Source organism: Pseudochaenichthys georgianus, chromosome 7, assembly GCF_902827115.2.
Source record: "Pseudochaenichthys georgianus chromosome 7, fPseGeo1.2, whole genome shotgun sequence".
Lineage (NCBI taxonomy): Eukaryota > Metazoa > Chordata > Actinopteri > Perciformes > Channichthyidae > Pseudochaenichthys > Pseudochaenichthys georgianus.
In genome coordinates, this window is record NC_047509.1 from 33,307,931 (window position 1) to 33,320,151 (window position 12,221).

Consider the following 12,221-nt stretch of genomic DNA (forward strand, 5'->3'; position numbering starts at 1 on the left):
CTCATTGTAGCGAAAATGGGCCCAAATATCACATTGTTTCTTTCTCCCAAGCAGTGGTGGCTTTAGACTTTTTCGTTGTCAGTCATTTTGACGGACAGGATCGTAACATTTCCGTCATAATCCATTATTATCCGTCAAGTGCACAATGTATCACTCACTCGTGCTGACGGGGGCGTAGTAATTCAGTTAACGCGAGTGCGACCACTACTCCCAAGCCCTGTTGTTGCCATTTTATTTTCTGTTAAATAAAGTTAGTTAGACCATGAGTTAGACCCGAGTCTTCATGACAGTTCGTATTGTGCCGCTGCCCGGTGTAATTCAAATGTACCGCCACGCGCAGCACAGACACACAGCTGCTGCCCTGCCGCAGCACCGGAAATGGAACTGCTGGGAGAAAAACTGACTATCAGAAATGTAACGTTATCTTTGATAATATTTCGTCTCCTCATTTTTCGTCAACGAAAGTAAAGAGAGATTTTGGCATAGTTTTTATTTAGTGAACTACATTTTCGTCTCGTCACTTTTCGCCAACGACAGTGATGTAGTGGGCGTTGGACGCGGGGGTACGCCGTACCCCCACTTATTTGGAGCATGATCTTTTTTGTAATAGTCTAATACATATAAAATCATTGCCAGTCTTATCAGTTGCAAGTGTGTATTTGTTGTAATAATGACAAAAACATAATACATTTCACAGTAATTATAATAAAAAATAAAAACGATTTCCTTAAAGAATTATGATTAGTCATCACGCTCGTGACCCCGCGGCGAGCTGGGGGTGTGTCAGTGACACACCCACGGCCAGTTTACCGCCCGCCGATTTTGCGGCAGCTCTTTCCCTCAAGAACGCTAACGAAAAAGCTCTATAATGGCAGGCAAACATTTTTTTCTAAAAAGAATATAATTCACAAGAAGAAAGAGTCTAGCAGCACCGAAGCTACAAGTGAAGCTGCTACTAGTACTACAGTACATCATCAGAAGAGCCGCCTAAAGACGTGAATAATGCTAGCTAACGTGCACGTTAGCTGCGCTAGCAACGTTCCCCTGGCTAGCTCAAGCTCACCTTTCCCAGAGGTATGGACGGAGGAGATGTGGCGGAGGAAACAAGAGACATACCTGTGGATAGACTGAAAAGCTGGGAAACTGGGCTGCAAAGTTTGTTCATCCATAGTCCAGTCTTCAAAACGCAAGGTGTGTGTGTGTGTGTGTGTGTGTGTGTGTGTGTGTGTGTGTGTGTGTGTGTGTGTGTGTGTGTGTGTGTGTGTGTGTGTGTGTGTGTGTGTGTGTGTGTGTGTGTGTGTGTGTGTGTGTGTGTGTGTGTGTGTGTGTGTGTGTGTGTGTGTGTGTGTGTGTGTGTGTGTGTGTGTGTGTGTGTGTGTGTGTGTGTGCGTGTGTGTGTGTGTGTGAAAAAGCAGCGCTGTCTGCTTATTTGCAATGTAGGCTAGGCCTAATCAGAATAATTTCCAGTCCAGATTCAATGTTTGCATTAGTAGGCTATATATATTTTTCGTTTTGTTTATTTAATAAGTTAATTTCAGGACAACTTTGGGAATTTTGTTTGTTTGTTATGAGTTTTAAATAGATTTTGAAAGTGGAGATAGAGAGAGAGAAAAGCAGCGCTGTCTGCTTAGTTGCAATACTGTAGTTTATGCAATTTAGGCCTATACATTGTTTATGTAACGTATGTGCCAGTGTGTCCATGGTTTTGAGTCTGTGTGTGTCTGTTGAGCACAGCGCCGCTTTTTGCAGTACAGTAAGTAAAGTAGGACTAAGCATACCGGTAGTTTCTGTGGACCTGTCTGCCCGTTTTGTGAGTGCACTGCGCGCGTGCGCACTTGTTTGGCATTGTTTGGGATGACCTAATTTAAAATAGCTTCCCCCAGGTAAAAAAATCCCCACTACAACACTGGTCAACGATATTGCATGATGATTTCGTTACAGTTATTGTTTACTGCCGTCGGTGCCGTCTCGTCATCGTCTCGTTTTCGTCATGGAAAAAAAGGTCGTTGACGAACATATTTCGTCATAGTTTTAGTCAACGAAATTAACACTAGTTTAGCGCCGTATTCGGTCGTCCTCGTGTGGCCGAACGGTCTATATGACACAAAACGGTAACGCAAACGACCGTTTTCGTCCTCGTGTGGTCGGGGCCTAATTTGTGTAACCACAGCCATATTTACTTCACACCAACACGTGAGCCAGCATTGCCCGTGTGTGTTTTAAATCTACTCGACACCCGTAACACGAGTCAACAAAGGCGTGTATCTGCCCGACAGAGGCGTCCTCTTTTCTTCCTGCACATCATGAACTCGATCTTTTCAGACGGCTTTCTTTCTCTGCAGATCAAAACAATCAGGTCGCCCTGGGATGCAAAAATGTACCTTACTATGTTATTAACCATCTTTTTTTTTATAATGATGATACACAAAGGCATTTTCAAGGTCTGCAAACCTAATCAAATGTATTTAGTTTCATTCCAAGCTTCCATTGAGGTTTTCAAATTAATAATAATTCATTTATTTTATATAGGTTTTCGAATTAAGTGGAAAATAGTTTTTTTTTTTACTACAGTGAGAATGTTGTTTTTGGAGACGAAACAATATGGATTGAAGCAGAACATTTAATAAGATAAAAACATGTTTTGAATTTGGAAATGATTACATCTCTCATAAATCAATAGCTTTCCACAGTAAGTGCTCTCTGTCCTGAGTTTTAGAATAAAGCTCAAGCTTAGATTTTGCATTGATAAGGTCATGGAGATACAACATTTTCTTGTCAACACACACACTCTGTGTCCTCGTCTGTCAAAAATGACGGCGGCCTTCAGACTTTTCCATCAATGTTAAAACAATTCAGTCAATGTCGCAAAAATATTTTCTTAACACCACCTCTGATGAGAGGATTAATTGAGCTAGATACTTAACCATCCCCCAGCCACAGGGGCCTATTGATTCTTCAGTGCATTACAGTGACATATTAGTATTGATATTAATATTTGTCTGTGTGTATCCGCAGCCTCCAGTGCGTGAAGGTCCAGTAACACGCAGCGCCAGCAGAGCCGCCTCCCTTCACTCTTTGTCTGACGCCTCCTCTGACTCATTCAACCACTCACCTGGTGAGTCCTCTTGGGGAATGCAGCGTGTGCTGTCGCCCCTCCCTAAAAGCCCTCTCAGTCAGGTTGTGTTGTAGTCATAGACTGTATATATAAATGGACGTAGGGTCCGTGACATCACCCATAGGATTCTGCAGTTGCTGAGAAGCCCTAGGCGGAGTCGGCCACTAACGGCTCGACAGTGACCTCAGAGTTCAACTCCCGCCTGTTCCAGCCTGCTCCCAATAAGGGCAAAGAGGCGGAGCCGAGGCGGGACCTGCTGCCACCGAGCTGGAAGCTCCAGAGCTAGCTGAAGCTACCAAGCTAAGCTAACATGCTCCCCATCTGCACACTGCCGTCGCATTTTACGTTCCTAAGGTAAGCGGACATGAAACTATTCAGCAAAACTATAAATAATAATCTAAGTTATTGAGTTTTTAGCATAATACTTCAGAATCTTAAAACCCCTTGTGCTATTGTGCTAAATTCAACACTGGAATCAAGCAAATATTAATATGTTTGCATGACATTAGTTATTTATATTTTGATATCACTTAATTACACGTTTAATACATGTAAGTCAAGCTAAGGTACATGTGATTGTAGCTAGTTAGTGCTCTTACCTGTGAGGCCTCCTCCAAACAGCATAATAACCAGACTGTATCATTAAAACTAAGTACCACTTCTAGATCCTTGACTTTAGACAAACAATTCAAAAGACAACATTTATTTAAAGACCAATCTTTATTTGAATGTGCCTCTTAACCTGAGATATTAGTTATACAGTAATAGTATTGACAATCTAAAAAAACTGAGCAACTCAACAGTCAACTTTATATTTCTTATTGTCCAAAGCATTTATTATTTTCATTTTCCCCCTCTCATATTCAGTGTGGACGGATTGAGACAGCGCGGTGTCCAGAGAGCTGCAGAGACTTCAGGGAGAAACCTCCGTGTGAAGGACGTCCTGTCTGTTGGTTTGGAGAGGACTGAGGGTCTTTCCTCAGCGAGGAGGACCAGGGCTGATGGAGGAGCCCATGCTGGGCACAGCTGATACCAACTGCACAGGCCTAGTCTGTCACATTATTTGACTAAATGTGTTTACTTATACATGTAATAGGTTTACACCTTCTGTCCATATGTGCTTTTTATTTAAAACATGTTTGATTAAGTTTTGGTTCACATTTCAATAAATTGTATTTGTATTTGCACTCCTTTTGTCCATTATTCTTACTGAAAATGTTAGATTACACATTCACATCTGACTGAAGATTGGCCCCATTTATGTGTGACATTGCAAACTCTGCGGTTCAAGGCACAGGTGATGTGAAACTCATAAAGTGAGGCCAATAGAAATAATCAGCTGATGGAGTGTAGATGTGGAAATAGCTGCATTCGATCAGCTGACTGTGCTTTCACAATAAAAGTAGTTTCTTAGTGAATGTCCTGTACTGGTCTTAAAATCTCATAACATCAGCTTTTAATGATCCTCTTGGATGTTCTTCTTGACCCTCAGAGAAGGAGAAAATGTTGTGTCTTTCAGGCATGTCCTTTCCTAACAAAAATGACAGGAAACATAAAACATATTATTGCAGAACAAGTGTGTTATTTATGAAAGTGGTGTGTTTGTGTGTTTAGGGGCTGTAGATATAATTATTTTGTAATTGTAATGATTTTTTTTTATTTCAACAGTGAGCTACAAAGACGATCAGATTATGAATGAACAGTATCAAGCTCATCAACATTTAAATATATGTTATTATCAAAATAATATTTAACTGTTATCAAAACGTAGTGCAACTGTAGAAGCTTGCTCTGTTGTCTCACTGAAAGAATAACTTTTACCACGTTTTTTTACAAACAATATTGAGTGATAAATAGTAGCAGTTCTCACTCTGTGTTAAATATCTTTGCCTTCAATACATTCAATTAGAAAGCTGACAAAACCATATTTCTTTAGCCTTTATTTATACAGGTGTAGATCTCATTGAGACACAAGGTCTCATTTTCACACAATCATATTGCTTGTTAACATCTAAATGTAACCTTTTGCATGGAAAACCCCTCAACTTAACTGATGTGTAGGTGATCTAGTATTTAGTATTGTTTAAGGGAATGTATATCAGTGTATTCAAGTCAATACTTCATTCATTTAAACAAATATCTTTCTTGATTCTTTGTACAGTATGAAAAATAGAGTCGTTGTACCTGAGCTGAAGTTCACTGCTGTGAGGAGTCCAGTTCTGTCTCTCACTCTCTGGTCCAGCCTGTCTGCATCACCTGGGCACCTTAAACAAACAGATATATATGTAAAGTACCATGTGTACAAACAATATAACTGATTCTCTTCTGTTGAACATGTTGGATTGTGTATTGTCCGAGTCAGGGTCCTTTTTATTTTACTGTAACTTTGAAAGTTGTGTTACCAATGCTTACTGTTTATTTGATACCAATTTGGTAATGCAATTAATAAAAACAACAAGGTTTGGGTTCTTTCTTCAGATGACTGTGACGTTAAGGTGTAAGCTCAATAATGAACTCCAGCTCAACCAACCATATTGTAATATGACATTATTATTTGTAATATAGACACATCTTATTGTGAGGTTGATTTCACATATACACTACTTCGACATGAGCTTGTCTACATACTTGAGCATAGCCAATTTAAATTAACCTTAGCGATGCATACAGTTCCTACATATAATAAAATATCTCTCTAAGTTACAAGGATGACCTTATTTTATAACCTCAAGCAGAAGCCGTTTGTTCTACAGTATTATGCCGCTTAACACTTGTCTATTTCGTTTTAACCTTTATATATACAGTCTATGGTTTTAACTTTGAGACTACGATTAGCACCGATGTAGCTACCACTCACTTACACGCTAACCCAAGCCTTAACATTCATTACGTAGCTGATTCAAATCATAAACACATCAATAAGTACTCGAATTTCACTTACCGCAAAAACCGCATTCATGCACCGTCTGTTTCAACCGCAGAGCGAGTCACAATAGTCCGATATATAAGCATGAAGAACAAACAACCACGGCCGGCTTCAAGTTGTGTTCCCTGGATGAACTGAGCAGGCAGAGTCCCTGTAGCTAGCTTCACAGAGCAGGTAGCAGAGAGACAAGAAGCGAGCATCAGCAGCAGTCACTTGACAGAGCTGTCACTAAATGTGACCACGCCCTAATATATGCATAACTTGAAGGCTTAATATTAATTAAACAGATGAGTTGAGAAAAAATTCACCCCCCACACAGTAGTCATGTATCTAACTATACACTATAAATATGGATAAAACCAAGGTAATGCTCTTTTCAAAAGCAAAAAAGACACCAGAGCCTGTTTTTGATATTGTAACTACGCAAGGAACAAAACTTGAAGTTGTTGCCTGTTACAAATACCTTGGTATCTGGCTTGATGATTGTCTTACTTTTAAACTTCAGGTCACTAATCTGCTTAAAAAGCTGAGGGTTAGGCTAGGTTTCTTCTACAGGAACAAGTCCTGTTTCTCATTTGAAGCCAGGAAAAGGCTCAACCCAGTCTCACGGCATTTCGTGTTCACCAACACGATCTTTAATCTATTGATTCGTGTTCACCAACACGATTTGCCCCTTTTTTTCGTGTTGCCCAGCACGATTTTAAAAGCAATGTATTTCTACTGGTAATGTGTTTCGTGCCTGCAGGCTGCAGCACGTCTTTTTCTCCGGTCGGGTCGTGGAAGACCGGAAGCTGTGTGGTTCATAAAAACATGTTCTTACTCAATATCAAGCCACAGTTATTGCTTTTATTTTAAATCGTATAATTTCTGACTTTTGCTGTGAGGAAAATAAATGGGGCTCAGAGCCTCAGGATACTGAAATCTGTATTTTTTAAATATTTTTTTCCTTCTAATTTGTTATTCTTTTCAAAATAACACACTGTTATTTACTCACCAATAACACACAATTATCCTTGCTTTTATTTATTGGTTTAATTCCATAATCTCGGGCTTTTTTGGCGTCCGTCAGGAACTGAATTTCAAAATAAATATAACCAGAAACAGACGTAGGCATTTCGAGCGATTACCCAAGATCCTCAGCTATGGTTTTAAGCTCGCTGATTGGATGTGTTAGCCGCAATGCATGCTGGGATTTGGTGTTTATATTATATGATATAAAGTATAAAATAATACTTAATTCCGAGTGCTCTTGCTTTTCTCTTTGAAAGTCATCACATAACGGCATTGTAATACACTGTTCGGCTGCATTACATATTACAGATCTGCCGTAGTTCTTTATTTATAGAGCCCTGATGATAAAACCTTTGGAAAAACTGGAAGAAATTGCGCCGAAACTGAATACTTGACGTGGATCATAAATATATCAACAATTAAACAACATCTTCAATTTCTCTTCACACAATACGTCTCCTTGCAGTATCAACACTAATTCGGCTGACTTTTACATTTGATCTAATTCATAGATAGGTTATATTTACACCATAACGGTGCACAGCTGATAGAAAAGGACTGTAGTTTTCAAAGATATTACTGATTTTCTTTGAATGTAAGAATGTAAATACTGAGTCTGAAATAGTATAGCAATATGCTGTAAAATGATGTGAAAGCATGCATAAAACTATACATCTTCAGATGTTGTACATACACACTAATAATACAAAGTTATTATGGCTGTGTGTACCTTGTGTGCACCTCCTAGTGGTTAAAGCACGTTATTGAATTATTGTTTTTATGTGTTATATTTGATTAAAAAAATATTAAGAATACATACTTTCATAGGGGGAAAGTATAAATATAGAATATAAAAAATCAAGAAGATACTATAAGTGATCTCTACAATACAACAGTTTAGTGCAGGATGTACACAGATATTAATAGGAGGAGGTGCAAAACAGAAAAACGGATTAACCTTTATTTAAACATTAAATATTATGCCTGACAAAGTAATTAACGTCTAATATATTGCTTTCCTGCAATGCACTTATTTTAACTGATATTATACACATTAATTATACTCTTATGTATGTAGATAGAATAAGAAATGTGCAGAATTTAATGGTGGAGGTACACACATATTGATAAATGTCTTGTAATGCACTGTTGAAGAACCTGTGACCCAAGTATTTCATTCATTGCATAACTACACCGTAGTTGTGTATGATATGTCAATAAACCTTTGAAAATCTTGAAAGGGATGTGCAAAATAGCCATAATATACAGTCTTTAATTAACTATTAGTAGAGAATAACGAGTAATGAATATACTTTATTACTTGTTTCCATGCATGTCAATTGCAGATACATGTTTAGTCTTCTCAAGCACCAACTATCAAATATCTCTCCTGATTGTTGGCACTTGACAATCACCTTACCTGAATTTTACTCAGGTGTAACTAAAGTCTGATTTAAGGGTTGTTTATATTTCACATAATTAATCAGAATCTGCAAAGTAACTCAAATAAATGCAGTGGAGTAAAAATACCAGGTTAACCTCTGAATTGTAGTGGAGTAGAATTACAAAGTAGCAATGAGCTGTCATGTGGGTATATATTAATGCTGCGCATTATGGACACAAGTGATTTTCACCCATTTATTAATTATATGTTTTACATTTGATAACACCAATGTGTTTAATAATGGCAACTTCTAATTGTGGGAAAAACGAAAACGTTCAGTAGACGTCCCATAGAACATTTTACGAAACACAATAGCCAGCATGTGTAGTTCTGGGGGGGTGTTCGATTCCAGTTTTGGATAGTCGGGCGTGGTTTCGTTCCATTTCACACAGCAAATATTTCAGTATCCTGAGGCTCTGAGCCCCATTTATTTTCCTCACAGACGGCAACAAAAGTCCGAAATTATACGATTTAAAATAAAAGCAATAATTGTGGCTTGATATTGAGTAAGAACATGTTTTTATGAACCACACAGCTTCCGGTCTTCCACGACCCGACCGGAGAAAAAGACGTGCTGCAGCCTGCAGGCACGAAACACGTTACCAGTAGAAATACATTGCTTTTAAAATCGTGCTGTGCAACACGAAAAAAAGGGGCAAATCGTGATGGTGAACACGAATCAATAGATTAAAAATCGTGTTGGTGAACACGAAATGCCGTGAGACTGGGTTGAAAGGCTAGTCACTGTGACCTTGTTACCTGTGCTGGACTATGGTGATTTGCTATATATGAATGCACCTGCCCATTGCCTGGAAAAGTTAGATGCTGCGTATCACAGTGCTCTGAGATTTCTTACTAACTGTAAAGCACTTACTCATCACTGTACCCTGTATGCCAAGGCAGGTCTGCCTTCACTAACTGTACGGAGGCTCAGTCATTGGTACATGTTCATTTATAAAGCCATGAGGTAGCCGTAAACTACCTTTTTATATCTGCTCTCTGATCTCTCGACGAATTGAAAGTACGTATTGCCTGAGATCTCATGATGTTGTTTTATTAAATGTGCCAAGTGCTAGGACTGTCTTAGGGAAGAAAGCTTGTAGATGTGCAGCTCCACTAATTTGGAACAGTCTGCAAACCTGTTTAAAACTGAGCACTTTGGTTCCCCTGCATCATTTTAAAACTCGGCTGGGTGACATGCTGTTTGATACTCATGGTACCTGTCACTGTAAATAGAGTTTTGTAAACTGTACCCTGTACCTTATGTTGTATGTCATCCTTATTGTTGTTCTGTTGTTTTTATGTTACATGTGTAACTAATGTGCTGCAGGTCACCCTTGAAAAAGAGATCTTTTGATCTCAAGGGGATTTCACCTGGTTAAATAAAGGCTACAAACAAACAAACAAACAAACAAACAAACAGAGAATATGGTTTTTTGAACCACGATGTAAACATGTTTATTTCTGCTGTAAAGTTGGGCATTTTAACATGGGGGTCTATGGAAATTGCTCCCTTCTGCAGCCTGCTCCTACTGGCCACTAGATGAACTGCAGTGTGTGGCACTTCCGTATTGGCGTCCCGGCTCTTCCCCAGAGTTTGCCCCTTGGTTGTAGTCTGTTTAATAAATCCATATAAACACGTTACAAGGGAAGCTTTAGTTGCCGTGTCTTTATTCTCCGGTCTCTAGCGTTCTGTCAACTTTTACTAACCTCGTCAAGCCGGAACCTCTTAGCTCGCTACTTCCGGTTTCCGGATAAGGGGTTACCAAAATAAGAGTACTGCGTGTAGCAGTATAATTAAACATTACAGGTTGTGAGTGACATTAGTTTTCATATTTATATATGTTTAGTAGGTTGTGGAAGTGCGCTCCAAAATATTTGTTTATCTTCTTTATTGGTATTTATTATTTTGATATTATTTATTTAAATGTAGATGTAAATGTATTATTTATTTGATACAGTTTTGTATTGGTTTTTCAGTTGAATTACACATAAAGTTCAGGGTAATCAACTGTTCAAAACATACTGTTGAAATTATTATTTTAATTTGTTTTAAAGTTCAATAAATGGATATTTTCAAAGTCAATGAATAATTGTATTTAATAATCGTGATATCAATATTGACCAGAAATAATTGTGATTATGATTTTTGCCATAATCGAGCAGCCCTAGCTAAAACTATTGCTTATAAACAAATTCAATATTAATATATACAGATAAGTTACAAGAAAACCCTTTTTAAAGATGAACCAAAACAAAAATAATGTAATAAATCATTGGTTAACCCCCTGGACATATTTATATTAGTGCCACTGTAATGTCATTTGATGTATTTCCTTGTTTTCCATCTCCTTAGCTTATAATGTTAGGAATATTCCTTTTTGTCACCTCTCCTTACCTTGTTGTTCATCTTGTGTCCTATCGTCTCCTCAAACAGAGTCTGTGGACACCAAGATGAACTTCACCAGCCTGTTGATGATGTACCAGGACGGGGCGAGCAGCCCTGACTCCAGCGAGGAGGACCAGAAGCTCTCCATGCTGCCCCACCTGGCAGACCTGGTGTCCTACAGCATCCAGAAGGTCATCGGCTTCGCCAAGATGATCCCAGGCTTCAGGTACGAACTGCCATGATGGCTGGTAGATGTTCAGGTTAACATCACAGGAGAGCAGCAGGGACTACTGTCTTGCACCCTGTATTTTTCTTCCTATCACTCAACAAAGTCAGATTTATCTTTTATATCACAAAATAATATGCAATACTGCAATTTAATGTCTTCTATTGGTGGGCTGAGACATATTTTTAAAATGTGGTTCTACTTGAGGAATTAAAAATGAGACATTGGATCTTATAAGATAACAATATCGTTTGATCTTTATCTCATAAAAAAACAAATCTATTCATTGTTTGAGTCATTATCAAGTGAAAATGCCAACTATTCGCTCGTTCTACTCTCTGAAACTGATTTGCTGATTCATTGGTTTTAAATAATAATGATATTCTGTAATAATATTTCCATTCGTTCTGCACAATTATGGTGGACATTTGTATGTATCGACATTTTATGGAAAACATAGAAAATGAGACTGATCAAGAAAATAATTGTCAGATTAATTAAAAGACACAATTTGTATGTTGTAAGGAATTATAGATTGGATTTGAATTATTCTAGAATCACATGCAGAACAATTTGAAATGTATTACTTTTTTTTATTTGTATCTAACTTTTATTTTTACACTATTCCTGTTTAGGATGAATCATTTTCTTTACATTGTATAGCTTTATTTATTTTTAAGCTTTTTCATTCATTCATTTATCTTTCTATTTTTATTAATTTGCATATTTATTTTCTTTTTAATAAGCTGTGTTGTATATAAGGTGTCTACCTTAAAGTGTTTCCTAGTAATCAAGTCTGCTGAAGCGGCCTTTGCTCCCAACTTATTTCATAAATATATATTAAATCCACTGGTACAATAAATCATATTGTGGCCATATTGAAAATTAAACTTTGTTCCCCTGCAGCTCTCTGCTGCTTTGCTGAGTGCTGTAATGATTTGTTGTAAAATCCTGCTACATCCAACCAGTAGCACGTACAATCACAAAGGCTAGCAGCCCAAACAGGCCTCTCCCACATGCAGAGCACTTTGATTTGCTGCCTGCCAGTATGCAGGACAGCATTGGGTGAGGTGAGATGTTATTATCGCTCCCAAACAAACAAGCTCTTCC

The 12,221-nt window shown here is 38.1% G+C and overlaps 1 protein-coding gene and 1 long non-coding RNA gene across 2 annotated transcripts in view; both read left to right on the forward strand.

Moving 5' to 3' along the window:
• LOC117450048 (vitamin D3 receptor A) overlaps positions 1-12,221 on the forward strand; it is a 168,374-nt gene that overhangs the window by 128,772 nt on the left and 27,381 nt on the right. Inside the window, exons 6-7 of the mRNA XM_034088035.2 lie at positions 3,016-3,115; positions 10,934-11,111. Coding sequence (XP_033943926.1) covers positions 3,016-3,115; positions 10,934-11,111 — 278 coding nt within the window. The remainder of the gene's footprint in view (positions 1-3,015; positions 3,116-10,933; positions 11,112-12,221) is intronic.
• Positions 3,272-4,302, forward strand: LOC139434193 (uncharacterized). Its single transcript, XR_011643605.1, has 2 exons — positions 3,272-3,469; positions 3,983-4,302. It is a non-coding gene; the product is annotated as an uncharacterized lncRNA (long non-coding RNA).